At 52.2% G+C, this 23,884-nt stretch overlaps 1 protein-coding gene across 1 annotated transcript in view; it reads right to left on the bottom strand.

Annotated features, from left to right (window-relative positions):
• The window catches only part of ADCY3 (adenylate cyclase 3), a 77,023-nt gene extending 57,189 nt beyond the window's left edge, over positions 1-19,834 (bottom strand). The window contains exons 1-2 of the mRNA XM_045809294.2: positions 19,386-19,834; positions 18,071-18,915 (exon numbers count right to left, since the gene is read on the bottom strand). Of these exons, the coding sequence (XP_045665250.2) occupies positions 18,071-18,745 (675 nt within the window). The 5' untranslated portion in view covers positions 18,746-18,915; positions 19,386-19,834. The remainder of the gene's footprint in view (positions 1-18,070; positions 18,916-19,385) is intronic.
• Between the last annotated feature and the right edge of the window lie 4,050 nt (positions 19,835-23,884).

The raw sequence follows: 23,884 nt of genomic DNA, 5'->3' as shown, positions 1-23,884 counted from the left end.
TATTTTCTGGCATAGTTTGTGTAGAATTGATATTATTTCACTCTTAATTGCTTGGTGGAATTCGGCAATGAAGTCATGTGGAACTGGAGTTCTCTTTGGAGAAGGTTTTTAAATTCAAGCTCAATTTCTTTAATGGATATAGGACTCTTCAACTACAGTAGTTTATATCTCTCAAGTAATTTGTTCGATTTGTCTAAGTTGTCAAATTTGTTGGCATATAGGAATTAGATAATAATAACCTTATTTTTCTGTTAATGTTCGTAGGACCTAGAGTCGTGTTCCCACTTCCATTCCTGGTATTTGTAATTTGTATCTGCTCTCATTTTCCTGATCATCTAGCTACAGATTTATCAATTTGGACTTTTTCAAAGAAAAAGTCTGATTTTTATTATTTTTATTATTTGTCCACTATTTTCTGTTATTTTTTTTTTTTATTGCTTCCCACTTCTTACTCTGGATTTTTCTACTTAAGGTGCAAGCATAATTGATTTTGGACCTTCTTTATCTCCCTCTTCTGTAGCATAGTTCTGATAGTGATGAATTCTCTTCAGTTTGTCTATAAAAAAGTATTTCTGGGGTGTCTGGGTGGCTCACTCAGTTGAGTGTCTGACTCTTGGTTTCAGCTCAGATCAGGATCTCATGGGTCATGAGATCGAGCCCCACGTCAGGCTCCATGCTCATCAGGGAGTCTGCTTGAAGATTCTCTCTCCCTCTGCCCCTCCACCCCCCACTCACGTATGCTCTTTCATGTGCACACTCTAAAATAAATAAACCTTTTTAAAAAGTTTTTTAAAAAGAATATTTAAGTAATCTCTACCCCGTTTGGAGCTTGAACTCATGACCCCGAGATCAGGAGTCACGTGCTCCTCCAACTGAGTCAGCCAGGCACCCCCCGCCAAAAAGTATTTCACCTTCATTTTCTGAAGGATATTTTTGTTGGGTATAGAATTCTAGATTGACCATTTTTATCTTTCAGTTCTATTGTCTTCTGCCTTAGGATAATTTCTGACCAGACATCTGTTATCATTCTTTTTCCTCTCTATGTGATGTGTCTTTTCATATTCTTTCGGTTTTTATTAGTTTCTCCTTATTACTAGCATTAAGCAACTTGATTATGATGCATTTGATGTGACTTTTTAAAGATTTCATTTATTTGAGAAAGAGTAGGAGCAGAAGGGAGGGGCAGAGGCAGACTCCCTGCTGAGCAGGGAGCCCAACATGGGACTTGATTCCAGGCCCGAGATCATGACCTGAGCTGAAGGCAGACACTCAACTGACGGAGCCACCCAGGCAACCAGATGCAATTCTCTTTAGTTTTCGTTTTTGTGTTTACTTGAATTATGCTGTGCTTCTTAAACTGTGGGTTTGCAGTTTTGGACATTACTTCAAATATTTTTTCTGTCTTTCCTTCTGGGACTGCACTGCTCCCCACTGACTACAGGTGGCAGTCAAGGCTATCTCAAATAGCTGTCTAGGTCCTCCACTTCAGATCCAAAATTACCTTCTAGTTTTCTCTCTTACTATCTCACCCAATTCTCCAAAGGATCTCTGTTAATATATATGTTTATTCCCCTAGACCACTGTTCACCAAAAATTGCCTCTGCCTCTTCATATAGAGCTCACAGTGGAAGTTGCCCTTCACGGCCCCCTCAGCGTGAGCCCTCTGCCTATCGAGGCAAAAAGATTTTTTGGGTTTTTTTTCTCTGTACTCTCACAAGTCTTATGTGTCATGGTGGCCCTTTGAGGGCTTGAGGACATCCTTTCAGTCAATTTGGGATGAGCCCCACCCTCATACCGAGGAGAAGGAAAGGTGCTGGACCCTGCTGTCTATCATGGGAGCAAAAGTAATATCAAAACGTGCCTACAGGAGACTTTCCTGAGGGAGAAGGTGAGCAACAGTATCTTATGAAGGAGTAAGTCAGGCAGCAGCTCTCCTATTTCCAAAGGGAAAAATGAGCCACATTGCAGATTAAGTCAATTATTCTGAGCCAGAGGAAATACCTCTAAGGGTATTTACTCTCAGATCAGTCTCTCTCAATACAGCCTCTCAGGAGTTGGCGAGAAAACCACGCCAGCCTCTGACTTCCTTCCTACACAGCCAGGGGAGCCGAGGCAGGCAATTGCGTCCCAGGAAACCACACAGCTCCTCGCTCCTGATCTCTGAGGAGAGAGCCCTGGCCCCAGGGCAGCAAACAATTCCCAAGATTGGGAAAACAAAAGCAAGATTAACCATGCAACCAAGAGCAGTTCCCCAGCAAAAATCTGAAGGCTGAGGCCACCCCAGTTTCACACTGGAAACTCTTTCAAGGTACAGAACTCCAGACCATCCCCTTCAAATGTGCCCACACTGGGTCACCTGCCTTCCCTCCATTCCCACCTCCTGTTCATATCATCTTCCTCACACAACCCCACACTCAATAGCCTTCCTCTTGGATAAATTCCTCGTAACACCCCATTAACCCCTCACATACCCTGTCACCTCATATCCCGATGCCCACCTACCCCTCCGCCCCCAGCCCTCTGAAGCTCTCCCATTTCCACATTAAGTTCCTGGAACAGAGCCACACAGGACACTCACGAACAGACCCACCTCCAGTTTCCTGTACCTGTGACAGGTCCCTGAATCGCCACATAAGCAGCTGTCACGTGTTCATCGGCTCCCTTCTTTGAGGGGGTAGAAGTACTGGCTAGGGAGCCAGGAGACTAGGGCTCCAGATAGGGGCTGTGACACCATCTCTCGTGTGACCTCAGGCAAGTGACTTCCCCTCTGGGACTCGGCATTTTCTCTCTGGAAACAGTAACAGCTCCCAGGCCATCCCCAGCTGGCAGAGCAACACGGGAAGTAGGGGACAGAAAGCAGCAGGAACAAGATCCTCTTAGATGCGAACTTCAACTCAGCCCAATTTGTAAATTCCACTTGAGCAAAATGCAGTTTAGCACCTCTCAATAGGGATACATTTTCTGGTTTAACATGGTTACAGAAAAACATGGAGCAACCCTTGCACGTGAATAGGGCTTTGTAATTTACAAAGTACTTTCACTCGTCATCTCATACACTCCTTGCCACCACCCAGCGGGCCGGTCACCATCATCATAGCACACCTATGAGGCAAGCGCTGCTCTGAGAGCTTTGCCTGTGGTCCCCCATTCAGAGGCTCAACAAAGAAGGAACAGACCACGCTAAGCAATGTGACCAAGACCGCAGAGCTGACAAATGACAGATCCAGCCCTGGACCCCAGCATCTGGCCTTGCATTCCGCTCTTACTCATCAGGTATGTGCCCCTCTATCCTCCTCACTTACGGCAGAGCCAACCAACCTCTGGGACATCAAATGGCTCGCCTAAGACCCCAGCACCCTCAGAGGGCCAGTGTTTGAACTCAACCCCTGTCCCCAGACAAAACACTGGTGAAACAGGCAAAATCAGAAACACAAAGAACATCAGCACTTGCCAGAAATGTGGGTACGACAGAGCCCCGACTCTCCAGCCAAGGCCCAGGGCTCGCTGAGCTGCACCGAGCCCCGGGTGTCCAGCTGCTCGCCCGGCTTCCGTCCTCCTGGCTCTGCCTCCTTCTGCACAAGCTGCCTCCCCTTCTCTTTGGCCCTGCAAGTTGATCTGTGTTGATTTGGGTGCCTCTGAGCGTCCCAGTGAATAAACCAAGGCCACAGCAGGTGCCAGCACGAACGGCAGCACCCCCACCCGCGGCCGGGATGCTGGGCTGGGCCTGTGCTTCCTCCTCAGGGGGACCCAGATGGCGTCCTCTGTGCTGGGTCACATGGAGGCGGCCAGGAGCAGCTCCCAGACCAGCCTGGCTCACCCTCGGCTGCACACGAGAGACACCAATGCAGACCTGGGGCGGGACCACCCGCAGGCAGACCGCAGGTGTATGTCCCCACCTTGAGAGCGAAATCGGTTGACAGAGAGGAGCATGTGGGTGTTAGCACGGAGTATAAATAACCTCTCCATCCTATATGTGCATATAGTCACATAAATATGCAAATTCATAGAAAGCTCCCTGGAAGTACACACCCCAAACACTCAGCAATAGTTGCCTATGGGAAGGGGAACGGGGTGGAAAGGGAGGGGCTTTCACTGTTACGTTTTATAACTCCTGCCTGGGTCGAATCATTGCTTACAACAAGCACTTCACACAACACACAGGAAAATCAATCTTCATATCCATCGATCTATAAAAAGGGGCCCAATGTTACCAGTAGACATCCTTGAGTAATATTTTTCTATACTATTTAGTAGTTTCTGGGCTTTCCGTAGTGGGCACATTTGTCACTTTCATATTAGATTGAGCCATATGAAATGCAACTGCCTTTCTTTTTTTTTCCAGATTGAAAGTGGTCGCATATTGGTGATTTTATGTGATTCAACCTAATAATTCATGCATCAACATTCAACAAATATTTATGGAGGGACTGCTCTGTGCCATGCCCATATTCAGACGATTTTTTTGGTGTTAAGTAGATCAACCAAGCTGGGGCTCCTCGTAGGCAGGACCCGAGGTTACTCGTCTCTGTAGCCCCAGTACCCAGCAACTTGTGCAAACATGGATCAGAGCTATAGGTGTTTGGCTGAGTGAAAAGATAAATTACTGGCTAGATGGACAACAGATGCCCATCAGCAGACATACAAATGAAACTACACAGTCCAGGTAATCAATACCACACGCAGCATCCCTGCAAGAAAAGAGGGCAAAGAAGGGGATGGGTCAGGCTCTGGTGAACTTGGAAATCATGCTCATCTAGGCTGTTCTGGCAGTGTCATGGGAACAGAGAAGCAACGGAGAAAGGACACAGCATAGGGGCGTGCAGGCTGCAGAGGGTCGTGGCCAGGGGCGGGGAGGCGCGGGCAGCCCAGGTTGGCAAACACACCCTCCAGCTGTGAGCAACAGTCCCCAGCTGAATGGTCGCTTGGAAGGGCTCCTCTGCCTCTCCCCACTCCCTTAAACAGCACAACCTGCCAGGCAGGGGAATGTTCTAGCAGTCTCCACAGAGCTGTCCCGCCATCCACGCAGCAGTGGTTTTCTCTACATTAAAGTAAATATTTATGGAGACTATAATTTTTTCATGAAGGTTTGATACTTTAATTTTCCAAGAGTAGAGACCACCCTCCCCACCAAATCTTAAAGAAGAGCTATAGAAGAATTTATGCCTCTAGGACGTGTGTCCCGCGACAAGGTAGGATGGGCAGGCTCTTAGCAAGGCAGGGGGACATCTGTCAGACAGAAGCAGGTGCACTTCCTCTCTCTGCGTCAACTACAACCAGGAACAGACGCTGAGAGAGAGAAGGAAGGGGCTCAGATAGAAAGGCCAGGAAAGCAGGACAATATTGCTCTGAACCAATATTCCAGATGAGTCAAGAGCATCCGTCCCTCTCTAAAACCTAGTGGCCTTACGCAGCTGGCAGGACCCTCGCTCCCGTGTTTCCGCTCCAACTTTTGGAGCGTTCCTCCAGAGGCAGTTGTGTTTAGTCCCAAACCTGGTTATGTCAGCTGTTTTTTTGTATCATATTTACATAATTTAAATATAACCTAAACAGATAAAAATTTGAGTTTTAAAAAAAGGCGATTGTTTCTAAGAAAAGCAAAGTGAATACTTTGAAAAATTGTGAGTGAGCAGCGAAAAGAAACTGCTGACAAATTAGAAGTGAGCAAGATACCAGCAAAAATCTGGCCAAAAGAAAGTCCTAAAAATCTAAAACTCTGGGGGCACTTGGGTGGCTCAGTCGGTTAAGCAGCTGCCTTTAGCTCAGGTCATGATCCCAGGGTCCTGGGGTAGAGCCCCACGTCAGGCTCTCTGCTCAGCAGAGAGTCTTCCCTTTCCCTCCCGCTCTGCCTACTTATACTCTGTGTCAAATAAGTAAAATCTTGAAAAATAAACAAAAAACCGTTCTCATTTCTTAAAAAAAAATCTAAAACTCTGGGGGCCCCTGGGTGGCTCAGTTGGTTAAGCGTCTGCCTCTGGCTCAGGATCAAGCCCCACATCAGGCTCCCGGCTCAGTGGGGAGCCTGCTTCTGCTTCTCCCTCTCCCTCTGCTTGTGCTCTCTGACAAATAAAACCTTTAAAAAATATATCTAAAACTCTGTACCCGGATTTTTTCCAACTGACTTTAAACCTCTTTTAAGGAAACTGGAAGTTACAGACGACATATCCTAGCTATACGGAACACCAGGGAGGGCACCTGGATGGAAAGGAAAGATCTTTCCCTCCACAAAAGATGAGCAAGCGACCATACAGCTAAGTGTGTTCAATTAAAATACTGTTAAACACATATAAATGTATCTATACATGTATAATTGCTTCGTGATCTCTGGATTTTACTGACTTTTTAAAAATTCTACCGCATTGCATTCTTGTTTACAATCAGCAAGTGTGTATTTTGAGCAGTGCTGACAATGCATACAGCTAAGGGACTACATCCACCATCATGATTCGGAACATTCCTTTTCACCCCAATGCTCCATTATGGCCCATCTGAGCCCGCCCTCACCGCGCAGACGCTCCGGCAGAAGCGTCGCGGCTCGGAAGGTCCCGTACTGAGCTCATCTGCTGACCACCACCCATCCAGCTTTTGCTTTTATTCCTTTTCACATACAGTGAACTTCACTCCTCTCGGCGTACAGGCTGTGTTTTGGCACACAGCTGGGTGGCCACGATCGCCAGAACTTCGCACATTCACGGACCAGCCACCTGTCCCAATCTCATCAGGTAAGAGCACTTCCACTGCATTTGGATCTAGAAGACCTGAGATGAGCCGACACTGCATTTTCACTGGGTGGTCCTGGGCACTCATCTACCCCATGCCCCTCCTCCCTCTTCTCTTCTAGAGATAATGCCAGAGACAAGAATATCAACTCCGAGTAGGTATGAGGACTAAAGACACTCAGCGGATAAAGAGTTTCTTAAAGATCTATGTAAATGTCCTTTGTAACTAGTTTTAACGGCATCTTCAGACCAATTAGGCTGTTCTGAAGGAAAGGGAGGTCCCCCTCCCCAGAGGAACAGAAGCAAAGGCTAGAGGAGGTGGGGGATTCCACAGCCTGCAAGCTGGACTGTGAGCCCCACAATCCTTTCCACCCTGAAGTCCAGCGAGAAGTCTCGTGAGGTGTGTAGCACTGATGCTGGTGGAGAGGAGCAAAGCGAGGCCACCCAGGAGCAGGTGGGACGTCACAGCCCCCAGGGTCCCCTGCATTCTCAACAAAGAAACCAAGCACCACATGCCTCATGGAAGACTATATTTGATATGCCTCCAGTCCAAATCCATTCTGGAGATTCTCTTCACTGGGTCTCCCTGCCCATGACCTACTCTTAATTCATTCCTCTCCAAATAGGGAAAGATATTAAGTGAAAGACCACGGCTAGGACGCAAAACCCAAAACAAAAAAACCAAGACCCAAAACAAAAACCCTGCATCAAAAGTACAGTATTTTTTGTCCTTATGGGAAACTTCATCTGAAAAGCACATTCCTACACTTATAAGGCAACAACGACGACAACAACAACAAAATGGTGGCCGAGCTCCCCTCCCCCCCCCCCAAAAAGGGGAGGTTAAGTGTCCAACGACCCAACCACGATGCCCTCCAGACATCTGGCACATGGAGCAGCTCTTCTCTCCCCTGGGACTGGCCCGAGCTGCTCGGAATTCCTCTCCATCGGAGCCAGGAGTAGGGACAGCGCCAGCCGGGGCAGCAAGCGTGGCTAGTGTTGGCGGTGCGCCAGCGATGCTCGGCGAGGCCACGGACACGGGCTAGTGCATTTCACCTCTGCACTCACGCGCTTCACCGAGGTAGACGCTACACAGAGATTAAATAATGTACCTAAGAGCTCACAGCTGGTAAGCTGGGGAGCCGGGAGGTACCCTGAGTCAGGAGAGTGAAGCCAGTGCCTTTATGGATTCTGGAAGCAGAAAGCTCATTGGCAGGCCAGGTTCCCAAGGTCCCTATGCTAGTTCATAACTGTAGAGGTCAGCGGGGTTGGAAACCTGACACTATGGAAGGGAGAGGAAATGCTCCCTAAAATGACCACGCTACATTGGGTCCTTCCTGAAATAAAGAGGCAGGGTCCCAGATTTGTTCCCAGAGGCGAGCAGTATAAACTGCAATCCCAATTTGCGGGGGGCGGGGGGGGGGGGACGGACGGGGGTAGTGTTTTCCAGAGTGCTCATGAAGGATCAACTATAATCACGTGTAGGAGTTCAAAAAAAGAGCTGAAGAGGGAATTGTGTCCCTTTGCTGGCAATCAGAGGGAGGCTGTGTCTAACAGACTCATCCAACACTGGGAAATGGGCCTGAGGGCAGCAGGAGCAGCTCCCAGCCGCAGCCTGGCAGGGCGACCCACCCTCAGCACCACGCGATGCTCTTTGTTCAGATTCCCCTTCAGGAAAGTACGGAATTGGTTTCTTAGGAATTTGCAGTAAACTTGTACCAAATAACAGACATACATCGTATTTTCCTCCTTGGGAGGATGGCAGGGCCCACCTACCACCATCACGTTGGTGACCAGGCCTTGGGCTTATCAATCAGTCTCTTCAGAATTTGGCCCGTGGGGATCAGTCACCCACTGGGTGGGAAAAACAGCCCTCCAGGGGCAGCCAAGAAGCCCACCCAGAGCCGACCCGGGAACTGGGAGAGGCAGCTGCCTGGCCTTCTGCTGCCAGACCTGCCTCGGCCCGCACCAAGTTACATGTCACAGGGACCAGTCTTGAAAGGACATGGGAACAACAAACCACAGCCATGGAAACCCTGCAAAGGTTCAAATCCAGTCCGCTTACTTTGGGGTTTTGAATGGGGGCAACAGGTGGGCTGGGATTTCTTCTTAAACATGTCATTTTCTGTTCTGTTTACAACACAGAAAGTGTTCTTGAAGAGAGGAAAGGGAAAAGCCTTCATTATTAATCAAAGGAAATTTCTTAGCAATCACAAAGAGGAATTTTGCTGGAGGAAACAGCTAAAAACCTGATCAGAGGAAGGAAGATGCATCAGACAGAAAATGGCCAGGAGGGAGCTCAAACAGTCCAACTTTATACCTAGAGGAACTAAAAGAAGAACAAAGCCCAAGGTGAGTAGAAGGAAGGAAATCATGAAGATCAGAACAGAAATGACAGAAGCTGGAAGAAAAAAAAAATCGATGAAACTAAAAAAGCTGGTTCTTTGAAAAGATAAACAAAATTGATACACCCTTAGCCAGACTCCTCAGGAAAAAAAAAAAAGAGAGAGAGAGAGAAAGGACCCAAATAAAATCAGAAACAAAAGTAACAAATGACATCACAGAAATACAAATGATTATAAGAGAACACTGGAAAATTATATGCCAAAAAATTGGCCCACCTAGAGGAAATGGATAAATTCCTAGAAATATACAATCTTCCAAAACTGAATCAGGAAGAAAAAGAAAACCTGAACAGACCAATTACTTGTAACAAAATTGAATCAATAATCAAAAAACTACCAAAAAATAAAAGTCCAGGACCAGATGGATTCACAGAATTCTACCAAACATTTAGAGATAATACCTATTTTCCTCAAACTATTCCAAAAAAGTAGAAAAGGAATGAAAGCTTCCAAATATATTCTGAGGCCAGCATTACCCTGACACCAAAACCAGCCAAAGACATGACATAAAAAGAATACAGGCCAATAACCCTGATGAACACAGATGCAAAAATCCTTCACAAAATATTAGCAAAACACATTCAACCATACATTTGAAAGATCATTTGCCACAATCAAGTGAAATTTATTCTAGAGATGCAAGGATGGCTCAATACCTGCAAATCAATCAACACAATACACCACACCAACAAAATGAAGGATAAAAGTCATACGATCATTTCAACAGACGCAGAAAAAGCATTTGACAAAATTCAACAACTGTTCATGATAAAAACTCTCAAAGTGGGTTCAGAGGGAACATATGTCAATGTAATAAAGGCCATACGTGAAGAATGCACAGCTAACATCCTTCTCAATAGTGAAAAACTGAGACCTTTTCTTCTATGATCAGGAACATCACAAGAATGCCCACTCTTGCCACTTTTATTCAACAGAGTACCGGAAGTCCTAGCTGTAGCAATCAGATAAGAAAAAGGAATGAGGGGCGCCTGGGTGGCACAGCGGTTAAGCGTTTGCCTTTGGCTCAGGGCGTGATCCCGGCATTATGGGATCGAGCCCCACATCAGGCTCCTCCGCTATGAGCCTGCTTCTTCCTCTCCCACTCCCCCTACTTGTGTTCCCTCTCTCGCTGGCTGTCTCTATCTCTGTCGAATAAATAAATAAAATCTTAAAAAAAAAAAAAAAAAAGGAATGAGGCATCCATATTGGTAAGCAAGAAGTTAAACTACAGATGACACAAAATGAGACATAAGCAGGGGCCTGGGTAGGAAGCAGGGTGGGGCACGGATGCTCTGTGCTGGGGACCCCTCCTCTGACTATCTCCCTAGAGCTAGGTCCTAAGGCCTCTTCTCTCTTGATTCTACATTTTCCTTGGGCAAAACGCACCCTCCCCAGAGAGATGGGTGCCATTTAAATGCTGATGATTCCCAAATCTGGAACTCTAGATGTCTCTAAGCTCCAGATCTTGAAATGGGGCCTGGTGTTCAATAATTACCCACTGAATAATCAGATAATTCTACTTGGATGTCCCAAACTGAACTCCTCTTCTCCAGCCTGTTTTCATGTTGCTAGATAGCCCTTGTGACATCATGTCCCTATGACCTCAACAAACTCCTAATCAATCTTTGCCTCACTCAAGTCCACCAGAATGATTCTTCTAAATGCAAATCAGATCCTATCTGCCCCTGCTTAAATTCCTTCAATGGACTTCATCATTGTAGGAATAAAGCCCAAATTCTTTAGCCCTTCTGCTATCTGGCTTCTAACTCGTCTCTCTAGCTCCTCTCACCCGCTCATGCTCCTGTCACACAGTAATGCCCACCAGTCCCAGTCAAGTGAGAAACTCCTATAACTCTGTCTGGGAAGCCCCATTCCCATTGTTCCACCTAGCAAACTCCTACACATCCTTCAAAACCCAGATCAACAGCCAGCTCTTTAGAAGCCTTCTTGTTTCCTTGGGTATGTCCTCACTAACAGTACTTGTACCACAGCCTGCGAGCTCCTTGAGGGAAGGAGCCAAGTTTTACTCTCTGTATACTCTCACTAGATCAATGCTCGCAGCCCTGATGAAATGTTTGAGAAGTGCTGGAAGGAATGAAGTTTCTCCTTAAACTGGAAGAACAAGCAGAGAAGGTGAGATGGTAAGAGAGCCAACTCTGCTCCACCCTTCTTCTGTATGGGATCTCATGCAAATCATTTTTGTCCAAGGAGGAGATTAGAATTAGGCCAACAGGATCTAGGACTCATTTTTGGGGCTCCTAAGAACCCTTGCAACTTTTCTCCTTGAACAAGCAGCAAAGGAGTATCAATTAGCACCCCTGAAAGGTTATATAAATCTTGCTTTTAAAAATCCTCAAATCACTTGGATTAACACTAGAACATTCCACCTTGGATCTAACCAAAAATTTACCAAACTCTCCCTGAGTCGGTGAGGAAGGAAACGAAGGTAAAAGCAAAGCAGGAATGTATTCAACATTTATAGAGTGACAGTCACAGCCAAGGCACCACAAAGGGCTAAAAGGGAATTCTATCAGTCTTAATCTCTCCTTGAAACAAATGACAACCTGCTAAGACAGACAAATTCGACATGTTTCTGAAGCACGTACCTGAGCAAACTCCCACCTCCTGGGAAAGGAATACAAACATCAGAGCCAGGCCGCCAATCAAGCTGATGCGTGGAGAGAAAAGGACCAGGGCTGGTGCTGGGGTGGTGGCTGGAGGCAGGGACAGCTTCCCCAGGAACTGGCACAGTGCCCTGGATAGAGCGGGTCTGCACGTGTGACAAGAGAATGAATTCTTCTCAAGAACATAAGGCAAGGCAAAGCCCATATAAATGAACTATGAGCCACTGTCTCTTTATGGGCAATGCAGTTTCTGAAACCTTCTAAAAATCTTAGAAATGATGGATTTCACAGAGAAGCAATGCCTTAAAGTTCTACGTGCCCTGCCCTGGACCACATCTCTAACTTCTGAAGCATCCTGTGGTCACACGGCATTTTTGTACCCCACCCAGACTCATGGATTTCTTTCATCCCTCCTCCCCAGCATTCACCCTGTGCCCCCCTGGTTTGTGGACAGCCTCAGAAGACGCCTGCCCTCCATCCCTTCTCCCCCTGTATGAACACGCCACTCTCACATCAAGGGGTAGGATCAGTTTCCCCTTATCTTGCATCCTGCATAGCCTTGTGACCTGCCTTGACCATGGTAACCAGTCCGACCTCTAAAAAAAACTCTGGTAGCTTCCACGTTCTCTGAGAGACCACCACCACGCCTGTGAGGAAGCCCAAGCGGACCACACGGAGAGGTCACTTGGAGGAGCTCCAAGGCTCCAGACACGTAAGGCCTTCCTAGAGCGTTCCAGGCCAGCAGTCCGCTGAATGCCGACGGTCGACCGCCACAGCCAAGTGAGTGACCCCGGCCAGTGCCTCTGAACCAGAAAAACGCCCAGCTGAGCACAGTCAACCCAGAGAATCATGAGGCAGTAAAGCTACCATGTTGAGATCGTCACGGCAACGGTAAGTGAAACACGCAGTCCCTGAACACAGACGTGTGCGGTAAGGCCGCTGAGAAACAGGCCATCCCACCGGAGTTTCCTAGAGAACCATACATCCAAACTTGTTCTTACCCAGTCCTGACCAAAAACTGTTTTGAGGATGCGATACCGTGCCCCATCTTCTCGTATTTGTACCTGTAATCTAGTATTTTCTTGAGCGGGTCATCCTCGCGCACATCAGTTACACGCAGTCCCGGAACGTCACGAGGCTCCGGCAGCCACAGAAGCGTGCAGGCTCTTGGGTGCAACCCCCGTTCAACCCCCAGACAGCTGGGCTCCTTGATCAGCGGTGCCACGCCTGCCCCTAGGAACCCCTCAGCCTCCACCACGTCGCTCCTCCGAAGGACTGTGCGTTAAGAAACCAAGGATCCTATCCTACTAGAACTTTATTTCAACAGGTTCTGAGGAAACATCATCTAAGGGCTTCTTTTATGATTGCAGAGGACGAGGAACTCTGCAATCCCACTGACCCGAGTTTGAATCCTGCTCCGCCACCTGCTAGCTATGTGGCCCTGGACGAGTCCTGTCACTCATCACACATTTTAGTTTCCCCACCTGCAAAATGAAAACAGTATCTACCTCTTGCTGGGAGCCCCTCAACGGAAACCCAGCAAGAGCTCAGTAATGAGGGGCCCCGTGCCCGCTCCGTGTTCAGTGGGCCTGGCCCTGAACGTGGGCGTGACCACCGAGCACACACATCTGAGTGTTGGTCAGGGTGACACCCACGGAAGCCTACCTTCAAGGGTGCATCTCGAGAGGGGACAGGGGAAGGGAGAAGGGTGGGGAGGAAGGTCTGAATATTGATTCAGGGTTGGAGCACTAGTGGGATTTACTGCACAAAGAAACTTCAGGACGAGAATAACCTCGGAGTCCTAGCAAGTTCATCTCAAAGATCACTCACCAGGGCTGCCAGGCAGACCAAGCCCGGGCAGGGTGTGTGTGTACACGTGCACACACACACGTGGGTGGAACCGCTCACAAGGCGGGCCTGGCAGGTGGCAAGTTGAGACCCAGCATGGACACTGGTGTCTTTTTTTTTTTTTTTTAAAGATTTTATTTGAGAGAGAGATAGCCAGCGAGAGAGGGAACAGAAGCAGGGGGAGTGGGAGAGGAAGAAGCAGGCTCCCAGCAGAGGAGCCTGATGTGGGGCTCGATCCCAGAACGCCGGGATCACACCCTGAGCCAAAGGCAGATGCTTAACGACTGAGCCACCCAGGCGCCCCAGACACTGGTGTCTGATTGGCCCCACTGCTACCCAGTTCCCCACCAGTGGCCTGGCGCTGGGCTCTGGTTTCCTCTCCAGGAAAGCCCACTAATGATAAAGTGCAGATTTAAAACAAACACGAGGGATCAGATGCTCGCGGCAAAACCTCAGTGAGGCCTTGTGGTGAAAGGCCGGGCCCCCCGCACGTGCAAGACAAGGACATACTGGAAAAGCTGTTTCCACAGAGAGAAGGATCCAAAAAGGCCACAGAGAAACGTGACCTGGGACGGGACTGAGGGGGTGACTTGCTGCAAAGGGGTTTACATGTTCGATAACGGACTGTTCTTCCAAGGTTGGATTTGACGCCTCCCCATCCCCCTTCTATTCCTTTCCTTATTAGTCAGATTCCTCAAACCTGCCCCCCCCCCCCCCCGCACACTCTGGGCGGAGGGGGGGGCGGGGGAGGGATGATCGTTTCTGCCCCACTCTGGGATGGAGGTAGAGGGCTGATCTGGGGCTGGCTTTGCTGCCCCCCTCCACATTTCCTGCACCCCTCTCTTACCTCGATGCCTCTGGTTGCTCAGAACCCCCCCGCCTGCTATCTTCTGCCCCAACTCTCCCCAGCTCCCGTTCCAATGCAACACATTTCACCTCTCTCATACTCCTGCCACAGTCCCACCAGGAAGATTCCATCACAGGCTTCTCCCTTCTTGTGACCAAAACCCAGGGGAAGAGACAGGGGCGCCTCCTTTGATATTTTTAGGGCCTCCCCCCTCTTGGCATCTTTGTTCACCATCACTGAGTAAAGACATTTAGGGGCAGCCAGAGAAGCAGGAAGAGGTCCAGAGGCCCATATTCCAGAGAAAGGGGCTTTCAGGGAAGCCTTGGGATGTGTCCTGTCCTGTCCCCCCTCCACTTACCAGTGACCCTCCCCAGTTATCCAGCCCCTCCACCAGCCCTCAACCTCCCTGAGCCTCAGTTTCCTCATCGGTCAAATGGAGCCAGTAACAATCCAGGATCAAATGGGATGATTTATATAGAACCCTAAACTCCAGCCTGTTGATGAAGGCATCTGGAAGCATCAGCCCCTCTCACAACACCCCTACTGTAGCCGCCTCCAGCCCCTCGGAGCTGAATGTTCATTCACGGGGTGAACGGACTAGGTCATTGGTACGTGTGACATGAATTACACATCCACAGCTCTATTATGTTCTAATTTGTAAGTAAAGGTCTTAACAGGCTATTAATTCCAACAGGAAATTTTGCTTCCAAATAGCCTTTCTGCTATGAAATAAAGCAATAGAGTATTTTGCAAATGTTGTTCCTTGCCCCTAACTCGTCACAGACTCTTTGCTTTAACAACCCCATCAGATGCTAACAGGTCGCGGGTGCGTCAAGGGTCTCAGGAATGGCCACTGGCCTCAGGAATGCTCCCCATCAACTTGGCTGTATTTTCTGTCCCCCCTCCAATCTTTACCCACCAGCCCTCAACACCCTCCTACTCTGTCACATGACCATAATGGCAGTGCGGGGGGCAGTACGGGGGGGGGGGCGCAGTAGGAGGCAAGTTGTGCCATAAGAGGCCTAGTGGGGCCAGGTGTCAGGACCCAGGCCAGGGGAGGGACATGAGGAAACCCTGCCAGCCACAGCTTGCTCCCCACCCCCCCAGCCCCAGCTCCCCTACACGCCAAGTCTCTGACCATGATCGTCTGATTCCTGTTATTCCCAGACCCTGCAGGCTATAAGGCCCATACCTATTGCTCAATAATATTCACTGATTCACTAATAAAGCCCCAGCAACACCCCAATCCCACACCCCGTCCGACAGCCAATTCCACCTGCTCTTCCTGTCAGAACCCCAACCTGCCTGCCTCCCATGAGAAGAGCCAGGGGCAGGCTAGATGGCTTGCTGCTGACATGTCAGGCTACCCTGAGCCCCATCCCCCCACCCCCACTAGAGTGGAGCATGGGTTTAAGAGAATGAAGGGTGCAGAGGAGGCAGCAGCAACAGAAGCATTCTCCGAGTCCCGAAATCCAGTGTCTGCTTCCAACGGGGAAACTTCGTTCACCCCCCACAGGCCCAGGAGGGAATCCCTGGCTGCAGCCAACGAGTGACGGGCAAAGAAAAAGAAAAGGGGAGGCTCTGGGGAAGAGAAAGAAAAGCAAGGAGGTGCTGGGGTCTGAAGTACATGCCTGGTGTCACCCTAGCTGGACATCCGGCTACCCCAGCCTCGTGCCCCTGGCCCCTCCTCCCCTTGATGGTGCTCCCAACTCAGGAGGTAAAATGAGCCCAGGGGAGCAGTGGGCAGGTGACTGTTGTTTCATTCCACACCTGGAGGACAGCTGGATGCAGAGTCCTCACAACACACACACACCTGGGCTGAGTTTCCACCACATCCAGAAATACTGAAGGCGGGATTCTGTGACTTAAGGAAAACTTTGGCGAGTGGGCCTGGGAACCCAGGCACCTTTTAAAAAGTCATAGTTCCAAACAAGTGACTCACACTTCTGGAACAGAGCCCACGGAGAGCCGGGGCCTCCTGCATTCTATCCCAGGCTCCCAAACGGACCTCGAGAGCCACCTCCTCCTTCCCCTCCATTCCCAAAGCCACAAGGAGGGCCCTGCTTCCACGTCAAGGCCATGCTCTCCTGGGATGCTAATATGGTTAACTTCTATTTACTTATTTCTTTCCCTGTTTCCTAATCTTTTGGGGACTTTGTCTCCTCTTAATAGTGCCCAAAGGACACCAGCAATCATGGGTTTAGCATCGCTAAAGTCCACCAACCCAGAAGTCAAGACGGCAATGGCAGGTTGTCACTTTACGTGAACAGGGCATTGGGAGAAGAAAAGGAACTGCTGGCGTACACACGGTCCCTATGCACCAGCCCAGGGCTAGGCTCCAGCCAAACAAAAGCACACAGGCTCCCTGAGCAAGGACACTGCATAAACCAGAATGGAAGAACAGGAAGAAGTTTGGTCCGAGAACCGGAAAAAAGTCAAAACAGAAAACCTGTGCTTTCCTCTAACCGAGTGGGAGACAGCGGGACAAGCCCCACAGGGTTCTTGCATCCACTCCCCCACCACTGGGCCCCTGGAGACTCGGCCCTCAAGCCCAAGAGACAAGAATCACGGCTTTGGCCGCGATGCACCCAGCATCGTGATGAAGTAGGAAGATCACGGAAACCGGAGCTGAGAAATGGACACCCCGGGCATGTGACCCCTGCACCTGCCTACGTAGCCTTGGCCAGGTCCCTTTCCATCTCAGCGCTCATGAATGAAGGAGGGAGCAGGTAGGGCATGAGACTGGGGAATTAAGCGCCCCCCTCCCCCGACTCCTCCAGATGGGTTACCGGGTAGACGCGGATGCCGAGAATCACACCTCCCAGTCTCTTCAGCCCCTCAGCACCTAGCCAGGGTCTTGGCTCCTGGTGGGAGCACGAGGCTCTTAATGAAGCTGAGGCCAAAATTCCACCCCTTCCAGCAAAACACATCCTCAAAGAACTAGCAGACCGTCCACCGCTGTGGCCAGCACGACTGTCCCCGTTTGTGTCCCCACACTTCACATCATCTAAGCCCTCCACACACCCTGAGCTCCCAAGGCACAAGCAGGACCTAGGGCCGTCACACCCTCGTGTCTCCTACGTGTCCTCACCCACATTCCCGCTGATCTCGGTGACGACCACACAGGCAGGCGGACAGTCCCCACTGGACAGAGGGGCACTGTGTCCACACAAGTTAGGCAACTGCTGAAACCAGCCAAGGACAGGCTGGAGACCAGAAGCCAAGGAAGCTCCTTTCCCCACAAGAGGTCTTTCTGAAGGAGATCGAGGGCAGGGAATGGCTGGGACAATGGCTGGGACAACTGCTGCCCCGGGACCAGGCCTCGTGGGCCTTCCTGCCACCCACTTGGGCTGGACACAGGTGACACAGTGGCCCTGAGGCCGAATGTCCTGACATCCTTCGCTCCCTCAGGCCCAGCACAGAAAGCTGTAGTGCAAAGCCAGGGGGTTAAGGGAGAGATGGTCTTCCTGCACAAGCAGCTGAGAGCCCCCAAGGCGCCCCCTCCCACCCCGACACGTGTTGACTCAAGGGCAAAGAAAACAGTGCCATCCCATCCCTGAATCCAGCACCACCCCGGATGAGAGCTGGTGGGAAGGGAAGCCCCTGGGTGGGACCGGAGGCGGCACTCACCTCCCTCAGCAAGTGCATGCCCTTCAGCCCGTCCTGCTGCTGCTGGGCCACGGTGACCCCCAAGACGAGTGTGTGCACGACGCAGGAGACCACAGAGATGATGACGATGGGGCTGAGGCTGAGCGGCAGCGTGATGAAGAAGGAGAAGACAAAGAAGGCCTGCCAGCCCACCGTGTCACTGGCCGAGTGGGCTCGGGCAAAGTTCAGGCCCAGGTAAGAGAAAATCTGGGCAGTTATCAGTAGCCACAGCAGGTAGGGCACCACTTTCCGGGTGACCCGGTCCGGGAGCAGCCCCTTTTTGCAGAGTACGAAGAGGAGGATGTCCAACAGCAGTCCCATCCCAGCCACGAGGAGGGGAGCCAGCTTGTCGCTGGAGAAGACCACCGTGCACATGACCACCACATAGCAGTCGAAGAGCGCGGCGAACACCACCAGCACCAGCAGGGTCTCATGGCGCTGCCGTTTGAAGTAGGTCTGGTACAGGTTCTCCAAGGACTCGGGCACGAAGGTCAGCCGCATGAACCGAGGCAGGCAGAGGCAGGATCCCGAGTTCCGGACCGAGATTTCATGGGTCCGGCCCACCCCGCGGTCAGGGTCAGAGGGCAGGCTGACCGAGTACTCGGCGGAGTACTCAGCCGAGTACTCAGGCTCGGAGAAGCCCTGGTTCCTCGGCATCCTGGCTGCTGTCTGCTTCTACTGGCCCAGTGGACCGGGAACCGAGGGAGGACTCTGGAATGGGCCACCTACCAGGGCTCTCGGAGAGCTGGGGAACACGGAGGGCCAGCCACCTCCCGCAGCAACGCAGAGCAGATCTCCAGGGCACAGGTAGCGTGGATCATCTGGAACTTAGAGGGACATCGCTAAGTAGAAACACCTCCCTTCCTTCCTGTCTGGGGTTTCTCAGGACCCACCCTACCCCTCACGAGAGAATCGCTACGGCACAAGCCCCAGGACCAGGGCCTTCTCCAGCCGCCCCCACGCTCACGCCACCGCCCGAGCCCCCCCCCCCCCCCACACACTCCTGTCCTCGCCAGTTTCCTGTCCCTGGCTGGCCACCTCTCCATCCCTCGCACTCCAGGTCGGTCTCTGTGTCCTCTCTTCTCCCTCAGTCCCTGACTTCCTCACCTAAAACGCCGCCAGGCCCAAGCCTTAGAAGGTGGAGATAAAACGTGCCCGAGAGCAGCCAGAACCATCCCGGGGATTCCTGAATCTTCCTTCTGTTTACTTCCTTTTCCCACCCAACCCTTGGCGGCTCGGGCTCTCCACCTCGGGGCACTACCTGCCCTCCGGAAGGCTGGCCTGCCCCTGCGTTTACCTGTGCGGGAACTCGGGAGCCGCGTGGTCCGGCGGGTCCCTGAGCGGGCTGCGGGGCTGGGTCACGCGTGTGGCGGGCGGGGGCAGGAGGGCTCAGCGCGCCCGGGGGCCGCGCCGCCCCGCCAGCGCCCGGGTCCCCGGTCCCCGGCCCGAGCGCTAGCCCCGCGCCGTCAGGCCCTGGATCCGGCAGGGAGAGGCTCAGGGCTGCCCCTCAGCATCCGCGGGCGCCCGGCCGCATGAGAGAGGAGGCGGCGGGGGCTGGAAAATCCAGGGGCGCCCGCCCCTGAGGCTGCGGCTCGCTGCGCGGCCGGACCCCTCCCTCTCGCCCCCGCGCTGGCGGCGGCGCGGCTAGGGGCGCACCCGGGGCCCTCCCGGGCGGGAGAGCGGGCCGAGGCCAGGGCAGCCCGCCAGCATCCTCTGGGCCGCCCGCGCGCCGAGCGGAGCCAGCCGAGTCCCCGCGCGGCGCCGGCGGCTCCCGGGCCACGCGCGCTCCAGGCCCCGGGAGGCGGGCGGCGCCCCTCCCTCCCCGCAGTCACCGCCCTCTCGACGAGCGCGTCCCGGAGTTGGGGGGTGGGGAGGGCGCCCCGCTCCAGCCCCGCGGGCCGCTGGGGGAAGGAGGAGAAGGGCGCAGAGGAGCGCGGGGGCGAGAGTCGGAGGGGCCCCGGTGGCCCCGCGCTCCGGCACTGGGCGGCGAGCTGGCGGCGGCTGCTGAGTGCAGGCGCCGGGGTGGGCGGCGGGCAGGAAGGATGGGTCTCGGTGGAGGAAAGCCCGGGACCTGCCCTCCCGCCTTCCGCAGGTGAGGCGCGCTCGCGGCACCCCCCGCCGCCGCCGCCTTCGCTCTGGCTGCCTTCTGCGCCCGGAGAGGAGAGGCCGGGGCTGAGGTTTGGGGACGCCTGCCCCGCCGGGCGCGCCGGGCCTAAGTGTCCCCGCCCACCCTGGCAGCCCGAGCCTTCCGCAGAGCGGCCCGCAGCTGAGCTCTGTTCGAGAAGGAAGAGGGTAGGAGTGGCCCAGTAGGCACCTGGCACGTGGAATTGCAAGAAACCTGGCTTCAAAAAGATCTCCCGTGCACATTCCACCTGTTTGAGATGGGTTTGAATTTACAAACTCTCCTTAAAAGCGCAAATGCTCCTGTGAATGGTTAAGCCTATTAATCTCTTACACCTGAGTATAAATTCCTTTCCTTGGCTTTGACAGAACACCTTGCCAAGATCAACCACAGGCATTAAGAATTTAGATAAAGGGAAAGGGGAGCAAAGCATGTGTGTGTAGTGGCGGTGGGGGGTGGGGGGAGTTGCTGAGGACAGCCAGCAGCTTTAGGGAATGGGCTCCTTTGGGGAGAGTAGAAGAAATGGGTCAGAAAGGAGAGAAACTCAGCCATCTGGGTCCTGGATGGAGATGACTCCTTGAGCTCCCGAGAGTCCTCCATGAACGCCCTTTCCAAAGCCTCCGTCAACTCGCATCCCTCAGGAATAGATTCATCAGGGAATTGATCCTACCACAGCTGCTTCTGTCCGTCCCTCATACTAATTCTGAAACGACGCCAACCTCAGTCCAAACTTGTCAGTTTGGATTATCAAGTTTGGGGGCATCAGACTTGGGAGGAGCATTATTTGAATAAAACAGCACCTTTTCCCATCGTTTTCAGTTGTTTGGAGTCCCAACGTTTTTCATTTTGAATTGTTACATTAAAGGAGGCATGATTTTTATGTTTCACAAAGGGGCATGTGTTAATAAAAGGGAAAGAGCTGATAAATACTGTTTGGGCCTGGATGGGGGGATGGAGTAACTGGGTGAGGGGCATTAAGGAGGGCATGTGATGTAATGAGCATTGGGTGTTATATGCAACTGATGAATCACTAAATTCTGCCCCTGAAACTAATAATACAGTTTATGTTAACTAAATTGAATTTAAATTAAAAAAATACTGCTTGGGTCTGCTTTGGCACAAAGGACACCCACGTTGCACCCCCCCCCCCTTCCTGGTACATGTGACAACCCTTGGAGTTCTGTGTGGCTGCCTCCTTGGCAAGATCAGGCCCAGCTCCTGGGCCGTGTGGGTTCCTTGCTGGGCTTTCGCCCCTATGCCCCAGCCTCTGCTCCACTCCCACCTAGGGAGAGGAGAGGATTCCACACAGATATCTCTGATAAAAATCCCCGGTCTCCTGACCCTCCTGCCCGAGTCGCTGACCTGCACTGCTCCAACTCCCTGACCTTCCACAATCCTCCTCTCTCTGCTGTGGACACCTCTTCAATAGCTGGGTGGGGCAGCAGGGAAGGCCAGGGGAACCCCCAGCCCCTACCCTCAGGGTGCCTGCTGGCTCTGACAGAGCACCAGATCCACCGACAAGACAGACCCTGGGTTTTGCCCAGGTGGCAATCAGAGGCGACCTGAAACTGGGCCTTTCGGGACTGGTCCTGAAAGGAGCAGCCTCAGAGGCCTGGAGCCTCCTGACAAAGGCTCAGCAGTAGGAGAGCCCCCTGGTCTGCACTCTGGGAGATGGGCACAGCTCTTCCCTGTGGATGTGGGAAGCTCCACCGGCCTCCCTAAGAGCCAGAGGCAACTGCGTGAATATTCCAGAAAGCTGCTCAAGGTCCTGCTGACAGAGATCAGGGAAAACACAACTATTGGAAGACAGGCAGTCAGGCCTGAGAGCCTTCCTCGTCTGTCTGGCTCTTGGCAGCTTCTCCAGCACCTGGAGCCAAACAGTCATGAAATGAGTGATTTCCCTAAGAAGAAATGACACTTGATAAGGGCACCTCCTGCCAATGAGGGAGCCAACAGACCTCATTCCTTGATGCTGAAAATTCCCTAGTCCAGAGAAATTAAAAATAACCCCACTCAAGAATAGGGTAGGAGGTGCCTTCAGTTTCCGAGCTCTACATTTTGTATTGCTGTAATCTGGACCACGGGCAAGCATTTGCTTTCGTAATCCAAAGATACAGTAGGTCTGTCTTAAAACACACTCGTTACACGCATATGCACGCGCCCACGCAACCTAAGACTATGAATGGTTGTGTGGGTGACTTGCCTAGGACACGTGTCCTAAAGTGAAGACAGAATCTTCACTTGGGTAGAAGCTTGGTGGGCGTCCTGACCCCCACCCTAACCCAGGATTGGGGATAGAACTCCTCTTTGCGGAAGACACCTTTTGTTTGCATGGCCTGAGACTAGAGGTGATTGCCCAGCAGTAATTGTTGTTGCATAAACAAGAGTAGCTTGGCCCCCTAGGGAGATGTGGTGGGGCTCCTCCATCTAGCAAACAATAGATCAGCGTGGAGCCCTGGTGTCCTGGGGAAAGAGAAGTGGGAGGAGAGAAGATCATTAGCTCCCCTGGTGCTGGGCCCCAGGAGAGCCCTGTTTGGGGCCTTAGCTAAAGGCAGAGCCTGAGACCTGGGCCTGCATGCAGTGGGTTTCATTGGACAAGCGATTCCCAGGGAAAAGGCGGGAAAGCCAGTAAATACAAGGGTGTGCTGATGAGGGGTCACCGTGGGTAGTAGGGCTCAATTCCTTCGCGCACAAAGCTCCTCAGAACTTTCCACCGGAGGGCTGGGAGAGGGGAGTGGTGATCCACCTGCTTCCCTGCCCCACGGTGAAGGGTTACCAGTTGGAATGCTCTCTCTGGAGTACTTGCAGGGGTGTGCAAGCTGCAGGGGGGCCGAGTGATGGGCACCGAGGCGGGAAACGGGACCTAGATGCCTCCGCTGCGGGACGGAGTAGAGCCGTGCGCCAAGAGGATGGGGCCCAGACCCCGCATGCACTGCTGCTAGCTTGGGGGTTCGGGCCCTGTCACCTGGAGGGGAGAGCCACGTGGTCAGAAGGAAGCTGGCCCTCCACAGTCCGAGAACTCAGCGTGCGCGCCGGCCGTGCTGCTGATGCATGGGACCGCAGAGGGTCACTCACCCTCCCCAAACTTGGGTCCTGGGGGTGTGGTGACACAGCACTAGCCCCCAGGTGGGGTCGCTGGGAGGAAGGAGGAACTTAATGGGGACCAGAGTGGTTGGCAAATCTCCACAGAACAAGCCAGTCTGAGGGGGCTCGGGACCACATCGTGGTGGGATCCCCACGGCGCGCTAGCCGCTGCTGTTCCAACGTGCCCCATGCTGGGCTGGGCTGCCACCTCCCCGGAGCCGTCTCCGGTCCCATCTGGGAGCCTCTCCTGATTCCACAGCCATTTTCCTCTCTGGCAGCATTGGCCTGTCCACCGCTTCTCTGCCTCTCTGTCCTTGCTGTCCTCCCTGCCCCTTTCTGAGTCTCTTAGTGCCTCTGCTTCTGGGACACTGATGGGGCCACCGTGTGTGAGTGTGTGAGGATAAAGAGGAGTGGGTGAGGTTGTGTGCCTGTTTGTCAGTGTTGTGTGTAGGAGTATGTGTTTTGTGTACGTGTGATCAGTGTGAGTTGTGAGTGAATGTGTGTGGTCAGTGTGCATGGGAATGTATGTGCAATTGGCGTGCGATGTGTGTGATCGTTGTGAGGATGTGTGATCAGTGTGCGTGTGAGTG

Source organism: Ursus americanus, chromosome 7 (genome assembly GCF_024610735.1).
Source record: "Ursus americanus isolate L20-20 chromosome 7, mUrsAme1.1.p, whole genome shotgun sequence".
NCBI classification, from domain to species: Eukaryota; Metazoa; Chordata; class Mammalia; order Carnivora; family Ursidae; genus Ursus; species Ursus americanus.
Note: the sequence above shows the minus strand (reverse complement) of the source record. Positions and strands in the feature narration are given on the sequence as shown.